General features: G+C 46.7%; 1 protein-coding gene, 1 long non-coding RNA gene, 1 other non-coding gene and 1 pseudogene across 3 annotated transcripts; 3 read left to right on the top strand and 1 right to left on the bottom strand.

The window, feature by feature from the left end:
• LOC112852416 (malignant T-cell-amplified sequence 1-like) lies at positions 1–5,727 on the bottom strand (annotated as a pseudogene).
• Positions 5,728–10,943: 5,216 nt separating this feature from the next.
• LOC147583641 (uncharacterized) lies at positions 10,944–22,198 on the top strand. Its single transcript, XR_015248441.1, has 4 exons — positions 10,944–11,553; positions 12,260–12,424; positions 16,293–17,524; positions 18,598–22,198. It is a non-coding gene; the product is annotated as an uncharacterized LOC147583641 (long non-coding RNA).
• On the top strand, positions 17,531–18,589 carry LOC147583642 (large ribosomal subunit protein uL16-like). The gene has a single exon (XM_086698467.1). The coding sequence runs from the start codon at positions 18,007–18,009 to the stop codon at positions 18,466–18,468; it is 462 nt and encodes a 153-aa protein (XP_086554593.1). The 5' UTR covers positions 17,531–18,006; the 3' UTR covers positions 18,469–18,589.
• Positions 17,973–18,106, top strand: LOC112853085 (small nucleolar RNA SNORA70). The gene has a single exon (XR_003222889.1). It is a non-coding gene; the product is annotated as a small nucleolar RNA SNORA70 (small nucleolar RNA).
• Positions 22,199–22,961: the final 763 nt, after the last annotated feature.

Below are 22,961 nucleotides of genomic sequence, written 5' to 3' on the forward strand. Positions count from 1 at the left end.
CTTAAGGAAAGTGACCTTGTCTTGTAGAGAGAGCTGTTTGCATGGTCTCCAAGCAAGATGATAACAAACGCTGCTTTTGTTTTTTCCTTTTTTCTTCTTTTCTTTTTTTTTTAGTATCCACTGAATTTACTCAGCATAACCACAGAAGTATTGGCTTCATGCAGTCACACACCAACAAAAACACAAGATATAGCACTATTATCCACATTTTGTCCAAGTGTATTTCTTTTGAGGCTCATTTATATATTCTCATATGCCACAGACCATCACTTAAATAATGGATGTTTTTAATGCTAATTGCTTTCTTGACTTACTCAATATCTTCTGCAGATATCTTCATGATTCCCACACACAGAAAATGCTGATTTCCTTCCGCCATGATTGCAACGATCGTACGTACTGCAACAGGGTAAAGCTTGGCTCCAGGAGATGTTAAGCCTGGACACATAATGTTTGCTCGACTGAGTACAAATGTGATGGCTCCTTTATCAACTTGCTGGGGCACCAGGATAAAAGGATATTTGTGGAGTAACCTTAGGGTTGGATAAAAAGGTCCTTCCCTTTGTCTAAAAATTAGTAAGTTTTACTGCAAGGATTTCTCTAGGTTCATGGCACCGCACTATTCTGACAAGATCTTTCTTAGGCATTATATGATTAAGCCATTGTTCTATACCTGGAAATTGTCCTATCAACTGGTTCTTAAAACCCTTAATAATTAAGGTTTTCAACTGGATGCAGTTGGACACATTTTCTTTTTCATCACATTTCTTGAACACGTTCCTAGGTGAAGAGAGCGACAATGGGGAAGAGCCCAGAATGGGAAAAATTGAGTTAGGTAGGGTCGGGCAGATCCCCTTACTCCCGGGAAAGCCGTCAGTGACAATAGGTGCTGTTGTCGTTATCCGGAAAGGGAGACAGCCAGCCGCACTTTACGGCTCTAACAAATACTGACTACTTCCGCACCTCTGAATTGGGTGGCTCTTTTGCTGGGTCGTTTGGGGCTACCAATTTCTTCCCAGAGCCGGTAGCTCAGAGGGCGAGGCTTGAGGAAAAAGAAGGGCTAGATCAATGGTTCTAGTTGTAGGAAGAGAATGGAAAGATAGCGCTTGTTCTTAACAAGGACGGATGGGCCGTTTCTGCAGGCTCAGAGGAGTCTGGTTGACAGTTACCAGCATCTGGGGTGCCTGGGTGGCTCAGTCGGTTGAGCGTCTGGCTTCGGCTCAGGATAAAATTTAAAGACAAGAATAAAATTTAAAAACATTAAAATAAAATTTAATTTAAAAAATAAAATATTTTCTCACCAATAGATATCTCAGGGACTGAGAAGGTTTTTTGTTTAATTATTTATTTCTTTTGTTTAATTTTTTTAGTGTTTATTTTTTTAATTTAATTTTTATTTATTTTTGAGAGAGAGAGAGCATGAGTGGGGGGAGGGCACAGAAAGAAGGAGGCGCAAAATCCAAAGCAGGTTCCAGGCTCTGAGCTGTCAACACAGAGCCGATGCAGGGCTTGAACTCATGAACTGTGAGATCATGACCTGAGCCAAAGTCAGACGCTTAACCAACTGAGCCACCCAGGCACCCTTAATTTTTTAATGTTTATTTTGAGAGAGACAAAGAGAGGGAGAGAGCACGAGCAGGGAAGGGGCAGAGAGAGAGAAGGAGAGAGAGAATCCCAAGCAGGCTGTGCGCTATCAGCCCAGAGCCCAACATGGGGCTCAATCTCACAAACTGCAAGATCATGACCTGAGCCAAAATCAAGAGTCAGTGGCTCAACTGACTGAGTCACCCAGGTGCCCCTTTATAAAATCTTTTGGTAGACTGATTTAGTTTGTGGCATCCCTGGCAAGAAGCCTAGGAAAACTAAAGGAATCAGAAAAGCCCAGAATTTTGGAGATCTTTGAGGGTAACCCATGCTTATGATGTAAGTGGAGAGAATTGCACGGAGGGCATCAACTAGGTCTGCTCCCACCACTCCTCTAGGTCCCCTGCTACTTGGTAAAGAGTGAATGAGGGTTTCCCAGGTGTCCAAGCAAAGCAGGAGCCCAGAAAGCCAGGGGCCAGCCCTCGTAGCCAACTACCTCTCTTCTTTGGCACATCACAGAGGCCCCAACCCAACGAAACATTATTTCTTTGCTTACATTAGTAGGAACAAATGTCATAACTTCTCCAAAGGAAAGAAAGTATGTGTGCTGAAAGAGAATTGTCATCTACCAAATAGGGACACACATCCCAAAGCGACATAGAGAGACATAGAAATACACAGATAGGCCCCAGTTTTAGACTATAATGAATGTAAAATTAAGGAACATACAATTTTTAGAGAGCATGAATGAGCAAGGGGCAGAGAGAGAAAGAGAGAGAGAGAGAATCCAATGAGGTTCAGAGAGAGAGGGAGAGAGAGCTCAGAGCTGGGAGCGGGGCTCGAGCTCACCCAATGTGGGGCTCAAACTCATGAACCATGAGATCATGACCTGAGCTGAGGTTGGATGCTTAACCGACTGAGCCACCCAGGCGCCCCATGGGAAAATATAAATTAACGTCAAGACTCTTTAGCCCTTATCTTTTAGGCTTTTAAAAAAATATATTTCACTTATTCTTGAGAGAGAGCATGAGCAGGGAAGGGGCAGAGAGAGAGGGGGACAGAGGATCCAAAGCGGGGTTTACACTGACAGCAGTGAGTAGGATGTGGGGCTCAAACTCCGGAACCATGAGATCATGACCTGAGCCAAAGTTGGAGGCTCAGCTGACTGAACCGCCCAGGCTCCCCCCATCCTTAGCTTTTATTCTTTTTTTTAAAAAAAAATTTTTTTAACGTTTATTTATTTTTTTGGGACAGAGAGAGACAGAGCATGAACGGGGGAGGGGCAGAGAGAGAGGGAGACACAGAATCGGAAACAGGCTCCAGGCTCTGAGCCATCAGCCCAGAGCCTGACGCAGGGCTCGAACTCACGGACCGCGAGATCGTGACCTGGCTGAAGTCGGACGCTTAACCGACTGCGCCACCCAGGCGCCCCAACCTTAGCTTTTATTCTTACAAGTGTCTGCAATAAACAGTTTACCAGTCAATCTTAGTCTATTTGGAACTAAAACCATAACATTGGCTTTTAATTTAAATACTGCAGTTTTCTACCTTGCCAAAACGGTAACTTTTAAACCTGTGTTTAAATCACCCAATGGCTTTTTAAAAGTTTATTTATGTATTTATTTGGAGAGAGGGAGGGAGGGAGAAAGAAAGAGCAAGGGAGTGGCAGAGAGAGAGGAAGAGAAAGAGAATCCCAGGCAGGCTCCATACTGTCAGCATGGAGCCCAGCTCGGGGCTAGAACTCACAAACCGTGAGATGACCTGAGCCGAAACCAAGAGTCAGATACTTGACCGACTGAGCCATCCAGACAGCCCTCATCCAATGGCTTTTTACCCAAAGCAGACATTTGTCTGCATCTTCAGAGACACGCTCAGAATATTCCCCAGAGGGGCAGCACGGTTTGAGAACCACTTCTCCATGCCAGAGCTTAGCCAACGTTCATGCCAATCTGATTTTAGCAGGTAAAGGGGCTGAAGAAGACAAGCACACAGAGCTATGGAGTGTGGAGGGCACTTTACTCCTGGGTGCAAGGTCATGTGCAGGCTGTGTGACGGTGGGCAAGTCATCTGGCCTCTCTGGGCTGAGTCTCCTCGTGTCTAAAGTTGAATGGGTGCATTCACTGTCAGAGATCTGCTCCACCGCCAAGTTCTGGGCTTTTACCCTAAGGCCTGAAGGCCTCAGGTGATTGCGGTTACCTGCTCCAAGTCGCTCCCTCCAAAGCAGGGTTCAGCTGGCTTGTCCTCGAGGCCATTTGAAAACTCTCTGCTCTTTTCTGGGGGTACAAACCTGGGGTTAATGTGGCAGGAGAGTCTCAGAAGTCCAAGTGGACTTTAGAACAAGAAGGGCATGGACTGGAGAAAATTGCCTATGGGAAGAGAGGTCAGTAACGATATCAGAGACGCCACTAGATGGGCTCAATCAATGAGTGGGATTTGGGAGAGAAGATAAGACTGAGCTTTCTGAGGGGGGTGACAGACTGAGTTGATAGAGCCCTTGTCCCTGGGATGTCTCTCTGTTCAACTCATCTGTAGTTCTACTTCTATTCATGAAACATCTTGTGATATGCATGTCAATAGGGCCTTTCTCTTTCTCCCAAATTAAAAACTTGTTTCCAGTAGATAGAAAGGTGTCTCCACTTGGACTGAGACTTCTAAATGCATCTGAAAGTTGCCCGAGGCTCTGAGCTCCGGTCATCACCCCATGTTTCTGTGATCATTGCACTGGGTCAGGGACCGATGGGAAAATCAGTTCCTTTCCAACATTTGTACTAACGTGTCCCAGTCTCCAAGAAGGCTATGCCTGCAAAGAGGGAACATGAGAGGTTACAATTCTCTAACTAGACCATGGCCTTGATATAGAAGTGACTGACTCCTGGGGCGCCTGTGTGGCTCTGTCAGTTGAGCATCCGACTCTCGATTTTGGCTCCGATCATGATCTCACGGTTAGTGAGATCAAGCCCCGGCTCAGGCTCTGTGCCGATAGGGAGGAACCTGCTTGGGATTCCCTCTCTCCCACGCTCTCTCCTTCTCTCTCAAAATAAATAAGTAAACTTTCGGGGCGCCTGGGTGGCTCAGTCGGTTAAGCGTCCGACTTTAGGTCACAATCTCGCGGTCCGTGAGTTCGAGCCCCACATCGGGCTCTGGGCTGATGGCTCAGAGACTGGAGCCTGCTTCCGATTCTGTGTCTCCCTCTCTCTCTGCCCCTCCCCCGTTCATGCTCTGTCTCTCTCTGTCACAAAAATAAAAATAAAACGTTAAAAAAGTTTTTTTTTTAATAAATAAGTAAACTTTAAGAAAAAAAAAGCAACTGGCTCCTTAACTACATCTGTGACTGAAGTGAGCCAGGCCATGTTTTGGACACAGGTGGGAAAGATGAGCAAAAGCAGATGCTCAAGGTCTAGTTGGGGAGGCAGGTGTGTCAGCAGGTGAGTTCAGTCAGTCTAGGGTCGTAGCGCTGACATGAAGTCTGTGCAGAATTGAGGGAGCAGGAGAAAGAGAGGCACGTCTGTAGGATTGGGCTTGAAGGGACAGCAAAGAGTCAGTTTTGCCTTTTTTTTTCCCCTCTAATTTTAATTCTGTTTTCTTAGAATACAATTGAACATTTGGTAAAACTCTAAAAAACAGAAACAAAATACTTCCTTTTATCCTTGTTCCAAACCACCCACTGTTGCCCCCTTGTAAATAATCTTTGTTCTGAAACCGGAAGTGATCTATAGAATGTATTGTTTCCTCAACTTCGGAAGTGCATTGAAGAGGAATATAGTAGGCAGAGCAAAATTTAGAAAACTGTGGCCAGTGTTGAAGGAATGGCGAGACCGGAATTCGTTGCAAGCCTTCAGCTACTCCACGAGCAGAGAATTGGGATGAAGTTATAGGAAGTTTTATATGAAGTTATAATAACAACGAAAGCTGGGAGGTCCCAGGGAAAATTGGAGGGAAAGAGAGCTCATCCTACAGGAAGAGCCAGGCTAGGACTGTCCTTCTGTACAGCAGTCCCAGGAGCCTCTGGTGTGTGAAGTTACACCCGTCTGTCCGCATATCTGTAATGGTTGCCTGATCTGTGCTGAGATGATACAGGCCACACCTGCTGGCCTGTATCCAGTTCCACATAAAGCCTGTTTGGTCATTCAGAATGCTGGACATTGCATCGAGATTCTCTGACATTTTAAAGAATAATGTCCCTGTCGCTTTGATTTGTTGGTTTCTTACTTTGTAAGAAGGCACTTCAACTAATAGCTTATTTAATCACTTACCACTCCCAAAAGGTTATTAAACCATTTCACACTCGAGAATTGTGAGGTTCTTAATGAAAGCAAGGAATGGCACTGGGAAGGATGATATCAGGATTTCTTTATTTAAAACAATTTTTTTAATTAATTAATTATTATTATTATTATTTTTTTTTTTTGAGAGACATAGAGACACAGAGCACAAGTTGGGGAGGGGCAGAGAGAGAAGGAGACACAGAATCTGAAGCAGGCTCCAGGATCTGAGCTGTCAGCACAGAGCCTGACACGGGGCTTGAACTCACAAACTGTGAGATCATGACCTGAGCCAATGTCGGACGCTTAACCAACTGAGCCACCCAGGCGCCCCTCTTGATTTTTTTTTTTAATGTTTATTTTTATTTTTGAGAGAGAGAAAGAGAAAGAAAACAGAGGAGGGGCAGAGACAGGACACAGGATCTGAAACAGGCTCTGCAGTGGCAGCAGTGAATCCGATGTGGGGCATGAACTCAGGAACCATGAGACCATGACCTGAGCCGAAGTCGGACGCTCAACTGACTGAGCCACCAAGGTGCCCCGAGGATTTCTTTTTATAATTGTCTGAAAAGGTTGTCATCATGTGCCTTAGTAACAGTACAATCCTACCCAGTGATCCCATTATCCCTGGTCCTTGGCCATTCCGGCCCGTGTTACCAGGTGGTAACCCACAACCTGTGCTCATAAGAACAGAAAGAAATCAACTATGAGCTGTCACCAGATGGCAGGCCCTGCTGCAGTCACAGGATGGGCCCAAATCCAGAGCAGATCCTACCAGATGCTGATCAAAGAAATACTATCGGGGCGCCTGGGTGGCTCAGTCGGTTAAGCGTCCGACTTCAGCTCAGGTCACGATCTCACGGTCTGTGAGTTCGAGCCCCGCATCGGGCTCTGGGCTGATGGCCCAGAGCCTGGAGCCTGGTTCCGATTCTGTGTCTCCCTCTCTCTCTGCTCCTCCCCCGTTCATGCTCTGTCTCTCTCTGTCTCAAAAATAAATAAACGTTAAAAAAAAATTAAAAAAAAAAAAGAAATACTATCATACAAGCCTGAAGGAACACCTTGCCCTTTGAGCATTAAGAAATCTGAAAGCAAGCATGAACATAAACGAATACAATTTTAAATTTTGTATTTTTTATGGTGAATAGTCATCATCTTCCCCAATGGCCTCTGAAGCCAATAGTCCTGATTAATTTTTTTTAATGTTTGCTTATTTATTTTGAGAGAGAGAGAAAACAAGTGGGGAAGGGGCAGAGAAAGGGGGAACAGAGGATCCAAAGCAGGTTCTGTGCTAACAGCACAGGGGGCTCCAACTCATGAATCACAAGATCATGATCTGAGCCCAAGTCGGATGCTCAACCAACTGAGCCATCCAGGCACCCCAGTCCTGATTATTATTAAAAAATCATAAAGTTCTGGGGGCGCCCGAGTGGTTCTGTTGGTTAAGTGTCAGACTCCTTTTTTCTTTTTTTAATAACTATTTATTTTTGAGAGAGAGAGAGAGAGAGACAGAGTGCAAACAGGGGAAGGGCAGAGAGAGAGGGAGACACAGTATCTGAAGCAGGCTCCACGCAGGGCTCAAACCCATGAACTGTGAGATCATGACCTGAGCTGAAATCAGACGCTTAACCGACTGAGCCACTCAGGTGCCCCTAGCGTCAGACTCTTGATTTTGGCTCAGGTCAAGATGTCATGGTTGGTGAGATCCCTGCTTGGGATTCTTTCTCCCTCCCCCAACAAACAAACAAACAAACAAACAAACAATCAACAAATCATTTTTTTAATCACAAAGTTGGATCAATGTTCTCCTTTTCAAAAACCATGTTCATATTCTCTCTGTGAAACAGAGCTATCTGCAAAGTCTTGAACCACAACATAACTTTGGCTAAGCAAAGCAGCATCTGAAAAGATATTTTTATTTATTTTTTTTAATTTTTAAGTAATCTGTACACACAACCCCAAGATCAACAGTCGTGTGCTCCACGGACTGAGCCAGCCAGACATCCCCAGAAAGATAATTCTTAAACGGGAAGAGTTGGGAATGTTTACATTTATTTTTTATTTACCCATGATAAGCAGTATTTCTGCCATTCTAATGAAGCTTAAACCCTGGACTTAATCTATAAAAATTAGGAGATTCAGATTAATTTCCTGATGCCCTATTGTAAATTCAATAAAGGTTAACATAAAACGATGCACAAAACAAACTTCAGTTGTTCCTGCCCTTATTTTTGGAAGATCATTTGAGATTAAAAGAACAAAACAAAACCCCACAGTGCATAAGAACAGTGTCCCCCTTCTTTAATAACAATATTTTCAAAGTCTCTGTTAACTGAAACACTACAGAATAACTCACCAGATTTTTAAAAATCCGAAATCTGTTTTTATTTTATTTTATTTTTTTAAGTAATCTCTACCTCCAACATGGGGCTCAAACCCACAACCCTGAGATCAAGGGTTGCACTCCCCGCTGTCTGAGCCAGCCAGGCATCCCCTCCAAGCTTCTTATTGAAGGGAGTCAAAGTTCTAAACTAGTAGATGTGAAAAATTAAGTTGTGTTTAAAAAAGGAAAACCCGGGGCGCCTGGGTGGCGCAGTCGGTTAAGCGTCCGACTTCAGCCAGGTCACGATCTCGCGGTCTGTGAGTTCGAGCCCCGCGTCGGGCTCTGGGCTGATGGCTCAGAGCCTGGAGCCTGTTTCCGATTCTGTGTCTCCCTCTCTCTCTGCCCCTCGCCCGTTCATGCTCTGTCTCTCTCTGTCCCAAAAATAAATAAACGTTGAAAAAAAAATTTTTTTTAAAAAGGAAAACCCTCAAGACTTAAACCTTAGATATAGTGAACGTTAAGAATGCATGCTTGTGGTGGCGCCTGGGTGGCTCAATCAGTTGAGTGTCCAACTCTTGATCTCGGCACAGGTAGTGATCCCAGGGTTGTGAGATTGAGCCCTGCCTCGGGCTCCGTGTTGAGTGTGGAGCCTGCTTAAGACTCTCTCTCTCTCTCTCTCTCTCTCTCTCCCTCCCTCCCTCTGCCCCTCTCCCCTCCTCCCATACTCTCTCTAAAATTAAGGGGCGCCTGGGTGGCTCAGTCGGTTAAGCGTCCGACTTTGGCTCAGGTCATGATCTCGTGGTCCGCGGGTTCCAGCCCCGTGTCAAGCTCTGTGCTGACAGCTCAGAGCCTGGAGCCTGTTTCAGATTCTTTGTCTCCCTCTTTCTCTGACCCTCCCCTGTTCATGCTCCCTCTCTGTCTCAAAAATAAATAAATGTTAATAAAAATAAGAATAAAGAAATAAAATTAAAAAGAAGAAGGGGAGGAAGAGGAGGAGGGGAAGAGGAGGAGGAGGAAGGAGAGGGGGAGAAGGAGGTAAATAGGTAAATAGGATTCTGTTCATTTTTTTAAATTTTTTTTCAACGTTTATTCATTTTTGGGACAGAGAGAGACAGAGCATGAACGGGGGAGGGGCAGAGAGAGAGGGAGACACAGAATCGGAAACAGGCTCCAGGCTCCGAGCCATCAGCCCAGAGCCTGACGCGGGGCTCGAACTCACGGACCGCGAGATCGTGACCTGGCTGAAGTCGGTCGCTTAACCGACTGCGCCACCCAGGCGCCCCAATAGGATTCTGTTCAATGTATATTCTTTTCAATATGGGATTTGAGTTTCCTGATATTTAAACATAATGTGCATATTTCATTTATATAGTACTTCCCCGAAAGAAAAAAAAAGTACCACTTTATACAATACGTGGCCTATTGCTAATGCCCAGTGATTCACAGACTGTTGAAGCTGAACAAATCTTAGGATTTGAATTCAAAGATGGTCACCTTTTTTTTTTTCCACACCCCATTTCAAAATGAAATATTCTGCAGAACTCCAATATTTAAAGTAGATCATAATTTGTTCCATAGAATATCGTTATTTTCTTAAGTGATATAACTGCACAAAATATCTGGGGGAACAGGACAAGAAAACGAGCAGTTTGTTTTCAACAAATATATTTAAGCTCTCCTTTTTCTCATAAGGACAAGTACTTGGCAATAGAATTTTTCAGCAAGGAAGTTACTTTTTTTAGTTTATTTATTTTGGGGAGGGGAGGGACAGAGAGAGAGGGAGAGAGAAAATCCCAGGCAGGCTCTGCACTGTCAGCACAGAGCCCAACGTGGGCTGGAACCCACCACCTGTGAGATCATGACCTGACCTGAAATCAAGAGTCTGGTACTTAACCGACTGAGCCACCCGGGTGCCCCAATAAATTAAAAAAAAAAAAAAAAAAAAAAAAAAAAAAGCCTGTCAGTGTCCACTGTATTAGCAAAGTATATTTCAAGATAAATGAGGGGCACCCAGGTGGCTCAGTCGGTTAGGTGTCTGACTTCAGCTCAGGTCATGATCTCAGGGTTCGTGGGTTCGAGCCCCGCGTCAGGCTCTGTGCTGACAGCTCAGAGCCTGGAGCCTGCTTCTGATTCTGTGTCTCCTTCTCTCTCTGCTCCTCCCCAACTAGTACTCTGTCTCTGTCTCTCAAAAAATAAAAAATGATTAAAAAAAATTAAAATCACAAAATAGATGAAAAGGACAAGGTCAATGAGACCAAAGATGGAATGCCCAGTTTGTAAGCGGCCCCAGGTGTATGAGAATGAAAGAAGCTACAAATAACTAGGATTCTTCACAGCTCCATTGGAGAAGACAGACGTGACAACTACAAGTAGGTAGCTATTGTATTTTTTATTGTACATAGTGACTTATGTAGTGAGGGTGGGATCCCTAAAAACACTGCAAGATACAGAAACAACCAAATGGCTCCTACGAAACAATTACTGCAGCACATTGGAACGGGAATGGAGTAAGCAAAATGTCAGACCCACAAAATCTAAGCAGAAGACCCTGAACCTCAAGGAGCACCCAACGTCCAGCACGTCCTGGGAGTTGTAGGCCTTCAGCCCAGCAAGCAGCCTCAGTCTCCTCTTGGGGAAGAGAGGCCCCGCCTTCCGCCCCGCCCCCCGGAGTACTAACGGCCGTCCCGCCTCGCTCAAGGGAGCGTCGGTCTCCCGAGAGCCCCGCCCCCCAGAGACCGAGCGCAGCCCGGCGGGCCCGGGACAGCCTGACTCGAGATGTGATCGTGATAGAGCATCTTCACGAATTTCCAATGGCGCGATTTGTTGTGGCCAAAGCTGGATTTCTCGCAGGCCAGCAAGTGCCACACCTCCGGAAGCCTGAGGCGAGCTGGCCGGGGGTACAACCTGGCCTCCAGGAACCCAGCGCGTCCCGCCCTTCCCGCTGCCTCGCTCCGCCCCCATTCGCCACGCCCCCACTCGCCACGCCCCTCAGACTTGCGCAGTGCCGCCGGTAGGGGTGGGACTAGCGGCTAGCTCAGGCCTGGCGGTTGGGGAGGCGGTTTAGAACACATGCGGAAGCTCCTAAGCCGGTATTTGAAACGGAAACTCATCGGTTAAAATAGAAATACCGGTACCTGGAAACCTGGAACTTGTCTTTTCGAAGCCACCTTTCCCGTCATCACCTCTGCCTCTCCGGGTTCCCATAATCGTCCTTATGGACCGCTGGTCGTGTGGTTGCCTGCAGAACGCCTCCTGGACCCCCGGCTGGTTGAACTCCCAATGCCTTGTCAGGCCTCTTAGAGGGACTGTCCAGTGCAGTACTGTGAAAAAAACCATCACAGTTGACACGCCCATTGCTGGACACACCTAGGCACCTCCGGCGCGCAGGTCAGTGACCTCCTAATCCCCTTGGGGGACCACGCCCAAGCCACTTCCTTGACTCCCAGGTGGGAGTCCCAAGTGGCTGATTATTTTATTTCGGACCTCTTGGCCTAATTCACACCGGCCAGCTGGACCAGAAGCTCCCGTTCATCCTTCCCAAAACGTCAGGGAGGTTTGTGGAGGGGCTTCTTTGGAACCCCTTATAAATACCTTCTTTTTTTTTTTTTTTAAGTTTATATACGTATTTTGAAAGAGAGCGAGCATGAGCAAGGGAGGGGCGGAGAGAGAGAGAATCCCAAGCAGGCTCCGGGCACTCGGCGCAGAACTAGACGCAAACCTGAGATCGTGACCTGAGCTGAAATCCAGAGCCCCACACCTGAGGGACTGAGCCACCCAGGCACCCCTCTTTTTTTTTTTATATATATTTATTTGAGAGCACGCCTAGAAGAGGGGCGGGGGGGGGGGATGGGGGGAGAGAATCCTAAGCAGGCTCCATGCTGTCAGTGCAAAGCTGCAGATTCCTGCTCAATCTCAGGAATCGTGAGATCAGGACCTGAGCCCAAATCAAGAGTCAGTGGCTTAACGGACTGAGCCACCCAGGGGCCCCTAAATATCCCTTTTTAAATATCCTTTCAGAATACAGAATAATTAAAACAATCTGTCGCTGTTGGGAGTTGTAGTGATAATTTTCTTATGTCATTTTTCTATTTAGTTTTTCTGGTTAGCTCCAATTACGAGGTCACGACACACATCTCCAGCTAATTTATGCACAGCTCCAATTCTGTGCAGGGAGGATGCAAAACGGCAAACTATCCATGGTAGGACTTTCTGGAGCATCAATTCTACAAGATTTGGAAGAAATGAAGTCATTTCCAAGGTAAGTAATTGAAAACTTAAAACTAAGACAAGGCTGGAAAGTCCTATGCCATTAGCGATGGTTCATAATCTATGCCTGAAATGTCAGACTTTCTCTAAGAAGAGACCCTAAGGATAACTTATTTCCCATTAGTTTAAACAGAAAAAATTATAAGGCATAGCAAGTCCCATCAAAAAACCCGACCAATTTTGTGGCATCTGGCTGGCTCAGTCGCTAGAGCCCCTCGATCTCGGGCTCAGGAGTTAGAGCCCCACGTTGGGAGTAGAGTTTACTTAAAAATTAAATTAAAAAAATAGTCATTGGCATACAGGTGCTTTGTGTGCACTAGCAGTGGCTACTTGTAGACCAATAACGTCAGATGTTGTACATCTTGCCAACACTCCAAAGTGTGATTGGCCTGCAGGTTGTATTTGGAAGCAACATGGAACTTTTTCTCAAGCCGTTTAAAATGTATTTGGGGGGGGGGGGGCGCCTGGGTGGCTCAGTCGGTTGAACATCCGACTTCGGCTCAGGTCATGATCTCACGGTTTGTGAGTTCGAACCCTGCGTCGGGCTCTGTGCTGACAGCTCAGGGCCTGGAGGCTGCTTCGGATTCTGCGTCTCCCTCTCTCTCTGCCCCTCCTCTGCTCACACTCTGTCTCTCTCTAAAAAATAAAGATTTAAAAATTAATAAAATGTATTTTTTTAAAGACTCAATATAAACTTTATATACATATCAGCTAAAAATGTTGAGAGGGAAATAACTTCTATGCTATGTATTGAAAATGAAAACATTCTTCCAGGAAAACATTAATTGGGGGATATATTCTGTGGGTATGCCTGTATTATGAACTAGATGGCAAAAATCCCATTTATTTTATTTTTTAAATATATTTTTTAAAGTTTATTTATTTTGAGAGAGAGAGTGCGCGCAAGTCGGGGAGGGGGATAGAGGATCTGAAGAGTGCTCTGTGCTGAAAGCAGAGAGCCCGATGTGGGGCTCAAACCCGTGAACCGTGAAATCGTGACCTGAGCTGAAGTCAGATGCTTAACCGACTAAGCCACCCAGGTGCCCCCAAAGCCCATTGATTTTAAAGACTTTAAAGATGAAAGCTATAACTTCAAGTAAACTTGGCGCTGAGAAGTCCTTTCAGCTTATGACCCCAGAGTTCTGCAGTCCTGTGGTAATGATCCCTTGCCAACGTCAGCATACAAAGGTGCCCTAATGTTGTGCATTAACACAGACCTCCTTTGACCCCAGAGTCCTCTCCATTTCCCATTTTCCTCTGCTCCTTTCAAGTACCTCTCCTCTCCTCTCCTGAACCCATTCCATTCCAGCTTTCCTCCACACCATTTTGCTTTCATGGTGTCACCAATGTTTTCCATTTTGCTAAATTCAAGATTCAGTTTTTGTCCTCTCAGTCTTATAGCTGCATTTGAAACACGATTGAGCACTTCTTTCCTCTGGATTCTCAAGCCCCCCCCCCCCCCCCGCCCCCGATTCCCTCCCATCTTACTCTATCTTCCTTTTATTCCTCCTCCTCCTCCTTCAGATCTCTAGGACCCTCAGCCCCCTTCTCTTTCTTGTGGGCCCTCTCTTCTCAGAGCAAACCTACAGAGGCTCCCAGCTTTGAATACCATCTATCTGCTGAGAACCCCTAGGCCTGGGTCTTCTTTTCTGAGGGGAGCACTCAGGAGCCATCATTGACTCCCTTTCCCTTCCCACCCCACCACATGCAGTCCTCCAACAAGTCCTCTTGACATGCATCCTGATTGCAGCCTCTTCTCATTGCATCCATTTCTACAACCAGTTTCAGCCACTGTCCTCTCTTACTGATCTTCTGCAAACACTGCCTTCCAAACTAGCTTCCTGCTTCCCTCTATACTCTCCTGCAGTCCATTCTTCAGTCAGCATCCACAGTGCTCCATAAAAACACATGAAGGGGCGCCTGGGTGGCTCAGTCAGTTAAGCGTCCAACTCCGGCTCAGGTCATGATCTCGCGGTTCGTGAGTTTGAGCCCGCCGTCAGGCTCTGTGCTGACAGCTCGGAGCCTGGAGCCTGCTTTGGATTCTGTGTCTCCCTCTCTCTGCTCTGCCCCTGCTCATGCTCTCTCTCTCTTTCTCTCTCTCTCTCTGGATTCTGTGTCTCCCTCTTTCTGTTCCGCCCCTGCTCATGCTCGCTCTCTCTCTCTCTCTCTCTCTCTCTCTCAGAAATAAAGAAACATTAAAAAAAAAATTTTTTTTTTAAACATGAAAAACAGGGGTGCCTGGGTGGCTCAGTCGGTTAAGCAGCTGACTCTTGATTTTGGTTCAGGTCATGATCTCATGGTTTGTTGAATTGAGACCCACATCAAGCTGTGTGCTGACAGCATGGAGCCTGCTTGGGATTCTCTCTCTCCCTCCCTCTCCACCTCTCCCATGTGCAAGCTTGCTCTTTCTCTCTCTCTCTCAAAATTAAATAAACAAACTTAAAAAAAAAAAAGAGAAAACCATGATATATGTTAACCCCAACCCCCACCCCCCACAGACACCCCACTCCCCCTCCACTCCCTCCTATCCCCATTTAACCCTCTCACTGGCTTCTCACTGCAATAAAATAAAAGCTTAGGTAACCAGATAACCTGACCCCTGCCTACCTTTTTGACCTCATCTCCTCTCCTTGCTTGTTCATACTACTGTGTGTCAGATTTTCTGGTATCTAGAGCTGAAAGCAATCTTAACTGAGAAACAGTAAATCATAGAATCTATTGAGCATGGGAGGCTTGGAAAGAAATGTATTAAGAGAGAATGAAGGGCCCAAAATGGTTTTAAAAAAACACAAAAGCATACAAAACAATGAAAACATAACTGATCTGTATGTATATGCCCAAAAGAATGTCTCAACAAAGTGAATGTTTAGAAACCAAGCCAGCGTCAAAGAAATGGAAATACCTTTGATTATATTTTAAAAACAAAAAAATATATAGTAAATATAAAAGGACAAATACTGAACACATTATATTTCTGGCCCATAATGCAATACAATTAGAAGTAACAGAAATAGGGTATTTAAAGATGCTCAGCTTGAAGCTCCTGGGTGGCTCAGTTGGTTGAGCATCTGACCCTTGGTGTCGGCTCAGGTCATGTTCTCACAGTACATGGGATTGAGCCCTGCATTGGACTCCCCACTGACAGCATGGAGCCTGCTTGGGGTTCTCTCTCTCCGCCCCCCTCTCTCTCTGCTCCTCCACCACTCATGCACATGTTCTCAAATAAATACACATTAAAAAACAAAATTAAAATGCTCAATTCTTTGAAAATGTTAAGATATTCTTTTAAATAAATTAATGCCTGGGTCAAGGTGCAAATCCCAAGCACAACTGCAGTGCCTATAAATATGTGTGCTTGTAAATACACCATACCCAGATATATGCAGGGTGATAAGAGAGCTCTCTGACTCAGAAGCTTCTGTTGTAGCCAGGTCATGTTAAGCTCTGCCACAGAGTCCTTTAACATCATCTTATTACAAAAGGGAGCAACAGTGAAGGCAGTACTAGGAACTAAATCTATTACAGATGCCTAATAAGTAGGACTGTGTTCTACTGGGCCTGACCTTGACCTCAGGATCCTTTCCAGCCAGGGCTCCAGGCCACACCACTAACGGATCTGTGTTACATACAAGCTCAAAACTGCCCTCCCAACAGCAGGCAGCCTGGAAACCGGCACGTGCAGCTGCAGTAGAAAAAAATGATGGCCCTCACGTGAGGACTCAGGATCCCAAAAGTTCTGGTCAGGCCTCAGCTTCAAATCTGCCTCACCCACAAAACACTCCCGACCCTCACCTTGGCTATACATAGCAGTCTCTTCTGAAATTTCCCTGCAATTCCTTTTTTTCGTAACTCCCTTGCAGGCAAAAGAGGAGAAACACTACTTGGGGAGCACTGTTATGTGCCAGGACTATGATCATCAAGAAGGCGGAGGCCACAGGATTGCACCTCAACCCCGGGGACCTGCCAAAGAACTGCCACCAAATTTTCAATCGAGGACCCTTGCAGAACTCTTCAGTGACCTCACTGAGCGGTGTGCCTCTGGAAAAAACTCAACACTCACCCTAAATGAGATGTCTCTTCCCCATGCCTGGGAGGATAGGGGATAGATCCTCTAGGGGCGGATGCCTGGGCGCAGATGTGACCCAGCAGCTCTGGAGCGAGTGGGTATACTCAGGCGAGTTCTAGTTAATTTGTACATGAATAAAAAGCACTGGGATAGGGAAAAGGGCTCTTGAGTCCAGTAAGTGAATTTTATTTTATTTTTTTATTTTTTAAAATTAAAAAAAAAATTTTTTAACGTTTATTTATTTTTGAGACAGAGAGAGACAGAGCATGAACGGGGCAGGGTCAGAGAGAGAGAGGGAGACACAGAATCTGAAACAGGCTCCAGGTTCTGAGCTGTCAGTACAGAGCCCGACGCGGGGCTTGAACTCACGAACCGCGAGATCATGACCTGAGCCGAAGTCAGACGCTTAACTGACTGAGCCACCCAGGCACCCCAGTAAGTGAATTTTAAATATACAGGAGTTCATCCGCAAGACATCAGTCTACATTTGTTCTCTAGCTAGTAAGATTTTGACAGGAGGCGGGAGAAGAGCGGGAAGGCCACCCTGCTGGGCACCACCGTAGATGCGTTTAGATCTGGATCAGGCTCCCACACCAGGGGGCCCACCTGTGTGCTAACCGGCCTACAAGGCACTGTCCCTCGGGCTGAACAGGGCTCCATACAACCTCAGTGTTGCCAGCACTCTGGACAACTTCATTTTTCTTTCATATTTTTGAGGTAGAATTTGTACTCAGGACCGTGTCCTGCGTATGCAGAGGACTTAGGGGCCCGCAAACAAGTGAATTCACAAGAAGCTCCGAAGATTACCGCACAAGTGTTTGGTGTCGTCTTGTGTATTACTGAATTGTCCATTAATCAAGAGACTCCGTGTAACAACCTCAACAGGATGTCAAAAGCAGGACTGCAGAAGCCCCAGGCCTGAGCCAAGGGAGGCCGTAGACCCAGGATTCAAAGCACGTGCTCCGGACACCAGCTCTGCGATTGTACAAACTGCTTAACTCCATTCAACATTCATTTCCTAGTCTGGTAAATGGGCACTTTTACCTAAAAGGCATTGAAATGGTGTAGAAGGTCTGGGGCCACTAGTAAATGCTACTGGTATTTGTTGGTGTTAATATTACTATTATCAAACCTGCTGAAGGAAGTGACAATCCAGTGTTTTCTGAGACAAACATGAATGAGAACCAGTCGTGTCAATAATCACCTCCCACAATCCAGCATTAAGAGCAACTCAGGGGCGCCTGGGTGGCTCAGTCGGTTAAGGATCTGACTTCGGCTCAAGTCATGATCTCACGGTTCATGGGTTCGAACGCTGCATCGGGCCCTGTGCTGACAGCTCAGAGCCTGGAGCCTGCTTTGGATTCTGTGTCTCCCTCGCTCTCTGCCCCTCCCTCGCTCGCTCGCTCTCTCGTTCACTCTCTCTCAAAAATAAACATTAAACAAAATTTAAAAGCAACTCAGAAAATAGATGTCAATGCAGCCAATTAAGCCGACTGTGCTCTTTCCCCATGGGAGTCCAGTGTGCAATGGCTGCAAACAGCAGCCTCCTTGGTAGTGTATGCAGCCTGTTGATTGTACAGGTTGCCCTAAGGGACCTTGGAGACAGCCCTTTCCAGTGGACATTGAGGTGTGGCCTCATGCCACAGTCTAGGCTCCAGTCTAGGCTCCAGACAGGTATGTGGGGTGTATTTGGAAAGCCCCAGGGCACAGTGGCCAGGGTCCACATTGGCCAAGTGATCATGTCCATTCACACCAAGCTGCAGAATAAGGAGCATGTGATTGAGGCCCTATGTAGGGCCAAGTTCAAGTTCCCTGGCCGCCCGAAAATCCACATTTCCAAGAAGTGGGACTTTAACGCGGATAAATTTGAAGACATGGTGGCTGAAAAGCTGCTCACCCCAGATGGCTGTGGGGTCAAATATATCCCTTATCATGGTCCCTTGGACAAATGGAGGGCTCTGTGCTCATGAGAACCTCGGCACTGCCCCTCCTCTATTCATGCCCACCAATAAGTCCTACTTCCCGTCTTAAAAAAAAGAAAATAGATGTTAAATCCCTTCCCATTAAATGTGGTTTTTTTATTGTGTTTATTTCTACAGAAGCATCTCCCGTCCCTGATAAACACAGAAGACGAGAGAAAAGAGTAGGAGGGAAGAAGTACCCCAGGACGACAGTCCAGTCTCTGAAGATTCACCCAGGTTGGGACAGAGGACCTGCCCGAAGCCAGGACGAGCCTCTCCTCATCTCCCCGGTGGCACCCAGCCATCCTTTAAGCTCACCATTATTTTTTGATTCAGTGCTTTTGAATGCTGTGGAAGCACAGGTACTCCCTTGATTTGAATCCCATGCAGGCCACCTTGGCAGTCTGCACCTGCCATCCTTCCCTGCCTGTGGTCCTCGGTGTCCCCACATACAAGCCGTAAGCCCCTTGCACCACTCCCATCTCCACGGCTGTCGGTGTCAGCCCTGGCCCACCTCCCACACCTGCTGCTGGGCTCTGTGGAGCTCAGGATCTTCTTGCTGCCCATATAAAAACAGTCTTTGGTTTTGTCCCTTCTTTGGCTATCCACCATGTGAGCTTTCATTGGCTTCATTGTGGTTTAAGGGCCACATCGGTTCTTTCCAGGTAGCCTGAAACACGGTATCTGCCTGAGTAAGAAGTTGAAGAAGCTCCCAGCAGCCCAGTCAGCCTTGGGGGTTGCCAGAGGGAGAGGCTGGGGTCCTATCACCGGGCCACCCAGCATGGAGGGAGTTGCCAGTTGTAGGACAAACCCTGGGGACAGCTGGTTCCGTGTGGGGCATCACCACTGCTGCTGATGCTGTGGGTGGAGGGGAGGCCCCAGGGTCACACTAGGGACTGTGCTGGGGAAAGGGATGGTCCTTGTGTCTTGGTGGGGGACTGGCAGGCACTTTGGATGGGCTGCTGGCCTTCCACTGACTCCCGGTGCTCCCCAGTCCGCTGACTTTCTGAGTTACAGAACACAGCAGAGGTGGGCAGGCCCACCGAAACCAGGCTCCTCCGGGTTGGCAGAGACCCTGGGCTGAAGCCTGTGGGAGCGGGAAGGACAGCAACTATCGGCAGGATCAGCTGAAGGCAGAGGCTTTGCAGCAATGGTCCACCCTCCACCTTGGGGCTCTTGCAGCCTAGGATCAGGTAGTTGGCCATCACTTCCTCTTAATTCTGGCCCATCAGCAGGTCCCGGATCTGGTCCCACTCATAGCCCACAGATAATGTCACCTCAGTTCTGCCAGGGATCCTTGTAGTCAGGGAGTGGCTCACTGTAAGGCTTTAGTAGTTCTGCTTCACGGGCCATGGTCATCCATGGGTCCTTCATGGTTTCCTCTAAAGTGCTTCTCTCACTGGGACTGAGGGGCAGGAATCTCTCTAGTAGGTCTCCCACGCTCCACAGACGTGGAAAGGGGAAAGTGGCATATCCTGCTCAGCACCCACTCCCACAGCTCCCTGAAGTCCTGCCAAGGCAGGGACCTGCTGGTCACTGGACAGTCATTGTATAGAGGATGGCTCCAGGCTCCACCCATCTCCTACGAGACTGTTGTACTCTTGGTGTAAGGGGGACTACCACAGAAGGGAGTCAGCTTATGGCCGGCGGTGAACTCATTGCTGAATCCAGAGTATGCGACCTTGATGTTCGGGTCAGATTCCAAAAGCAGGCTCTCTGGCTTTAGGTCCCTGTGGATGACACCTTCCTGGTGGTGGTACTACACAGTGGACGCTATCTGGCAGAATCTGCCTCGGGGCTCCCCCTTTCTCATGCAGGCATGGCGCATTCAAACACCTGTCCTTCGCTAGTGGACTCCGTGACCGGGTCGCCTGCTTCCATGGTGCCAGCGACCTCAAGTAGTTTCATGACTTGGGGGTTGTGATTCAGGGCCTTCATGCTCTGGACTTCAAGGAATAGTCTCTGGGGGCTGGAGGAGCCCTGCTGACTCTTGTTAATGACCTTCATGGACGCCTCTGTCCCACTCGGGCTGTGCCAGACCAACCCCACCTGGGCAAAGCTGCCCTGGCCGACGGTCCTGAGGAGCCGGTGGTGGTTACTGTGGCTCTCCCGGTCACGAGATGGCCACAAGGCCCCGCAGCTCAGTGACTCACTGCTAGGAATGCTAACTAAAAGTGCCCCCTAACAGTACTAACAAACTAAATAAAGATGGGAAAGAAAAGAAAAAAATGAGAAAAGAGAGGGAAAAAGCAAAACTGTGGCCGAAAAAAACTGGTCCCCAGACACCAGCTTCCTGGCCTAAAAAAACCAAAACATGTAGGCCTGGCCAAGGGCTAATACAGAGAGGTGCTTAGGATTTTCTCTCGATGGCTCTTCTTGAGATCAGTGCAAGAAATGCACCTGTAAGGCTGGGGATAATTCACAGTGGTTTTCCCACTTGGTTCTCAGGAACCCTTTACTCTTAAAAGCGCGGGGGAGGGATGCCCCCAGAGGCTTTTTTGTTTACGTGTCTTATAGTGATTGATACATACCTTACTAGAAATTAAAACCTGAAGGATGCTTCAGTAGCCTTTTCATGTCTAGTTTGGGAATCTGTAATAATTTTTGATGTTTAAAGAAAGCCATGATATCTATACTTAGAATAATTCAATTCCTTTTTCTTTAAACTCTGGATGATCGGTCTCAAAATGATACCACAATTTAACTGGCTTCACAATAGCCAATGACAAAGACTCTCCCTGACTAAACTTGAGTCGTTCTCCTCTAGGTCTGGACCTTGCAGCCTGCCCTTGTCTGGCCTGCATCACCCAGCTGTAGCAAGAACCTTGCCAAGTCAGTTTAAAGAGAACTCCCCACCCTCAATATCTCATAACATTCTTCACACAGACACCCCACCTTTGGTGTCTGTGAAATAATAGAAAATATATATTGGTCTCTGTCCCTGGTTCTTGGCACAGGCTCGTGAAAGCCTTCTAATTTCCTAAGTGTTAAGACACTAGGGGCATCTCGTTTTCTAATATTTGGTCTTTAACCCCAGTTCCTGATTCAGGGCTCCTAAATTCCTTGGAATATCCTAGGTGGTAGGAATGTCTTGTTCTAATGAGGCAACTCTGGATGGGCTCCTGGATGACTCCTGGAGGGGAGTCTTTCTGACTGTTAGCAAAAGGCCAAGCCATGATTAGAAGCTTGGAATTTTCAGCTCCATACCCCCTCCCCAATCCTCCAGAAAGGGGAAAGGGGCTGGAAGTGGAGTTAATGATCTGTCATGCCTACGTGAGGAAGCCTCCACAAAAATCCCAACAGTATGGGGTTCAGAGAGTTTCCATATGGGTGAACACATCCACACTGGGAGCGTGAGGTACCCCAACTCCATGGGGACAGAAGTTCCTGTGCTCGGGACCCTCCCAGACCTCACTCCATGTATCTCTTCATCTAACTGATCATGTATCCTTTATCACATCCTTTAATAAATGTAAGCGGAAGTGACTGGGTTTTCCTTTGTATGGCATCTGACCACCCTGGCCTGCCCACAGCAAGAATCCTGTTAGATCTGTTTAACTAGAATCCTGCCATCCCTGAGGTTTCCTTAGTAGTTTTCCATCTACTGACCCCAACCCTGCTCCTTGGCTATAAACCCCCACTTTGTGCTCTACTGGGGATGGGTTCCAGTTCTATACTGAGGCCTCTTTTTCCCCCTATTGCGGTAATTCCTGAATAAAACTTGCTTTTACTGCTTTAAAAACTACTGTCCAGCTCTGGGTTTGTTTGTTGTTTTTTTTTTTTTTTCTTAACACAGTAGGGAAATATTCTGTTGCATAAGACACAACAAGGTACATTATTGACTTCTTTTCTAAGAGAGGAAGAGTACACACACAAGCAGAAGAGGGGCAGAGAGAGAATCCCAAACAGTCTCTATGCCATGAGTACAGAACTGACGCGGGAAGCTCGATCTCATGAACCCTGAGATCATGACCTGAGCCGAGTTCAAGCTGCTTAACTGACTGAGCCACCCAGGCTCCCCTGTTATTAACTTCTACAACGCTGAAGGGAAGTTGGCTTTCATCATATTTTTATTTCTTAGTTACAAATTTTGCCCGGAGTCTGGAGTAGATTTCTCCCTTCCATAAGCCAGAGAACTTGCTATGTCCATTGCAGTATCCTTAAATGTAAATGTTGAGGGGAGCCTGGGTGGCTCAGTCAGTTAAGCATCTGACTTTGGCTCAGGCCATGATCTCTCAGTTCATGGGATCAAGCCCTGCTTTGGGCCCTGCGCTGACCCCCAGGAGCTTGCTTGGGATTTTCCCTCTCCCTCTCTCTCTCTGCGCGCCCCCCCCCAGGCTCTCTCTCAAAATAAATTTAACTTTTCAAAAATGTAAAATAAAATATTATTTGAAAGACAGAGCGCAGAGGAATCATTGAAAATATTGACGTGAACAAGTTATTAATTTAATATGTTCATTGAAAACTATTTAAAAATCTATGACTCAAGGAACTTCAGTTAG

The sequence above is a fragment of the Puma concolor genome, chromosome A2 (genome assembly GCF_028749965.1).
Source record: "Puma concolor isolate L17-30 chromosome A2, mPumCon1.1.hap2, whole genome shotgun sequence".
NCBI classification, from domain to species: Eukaryota; Metazoa; Chordata; class Mammalia; order Carnivora; family Felidae; genus Puma; species Puma concolor.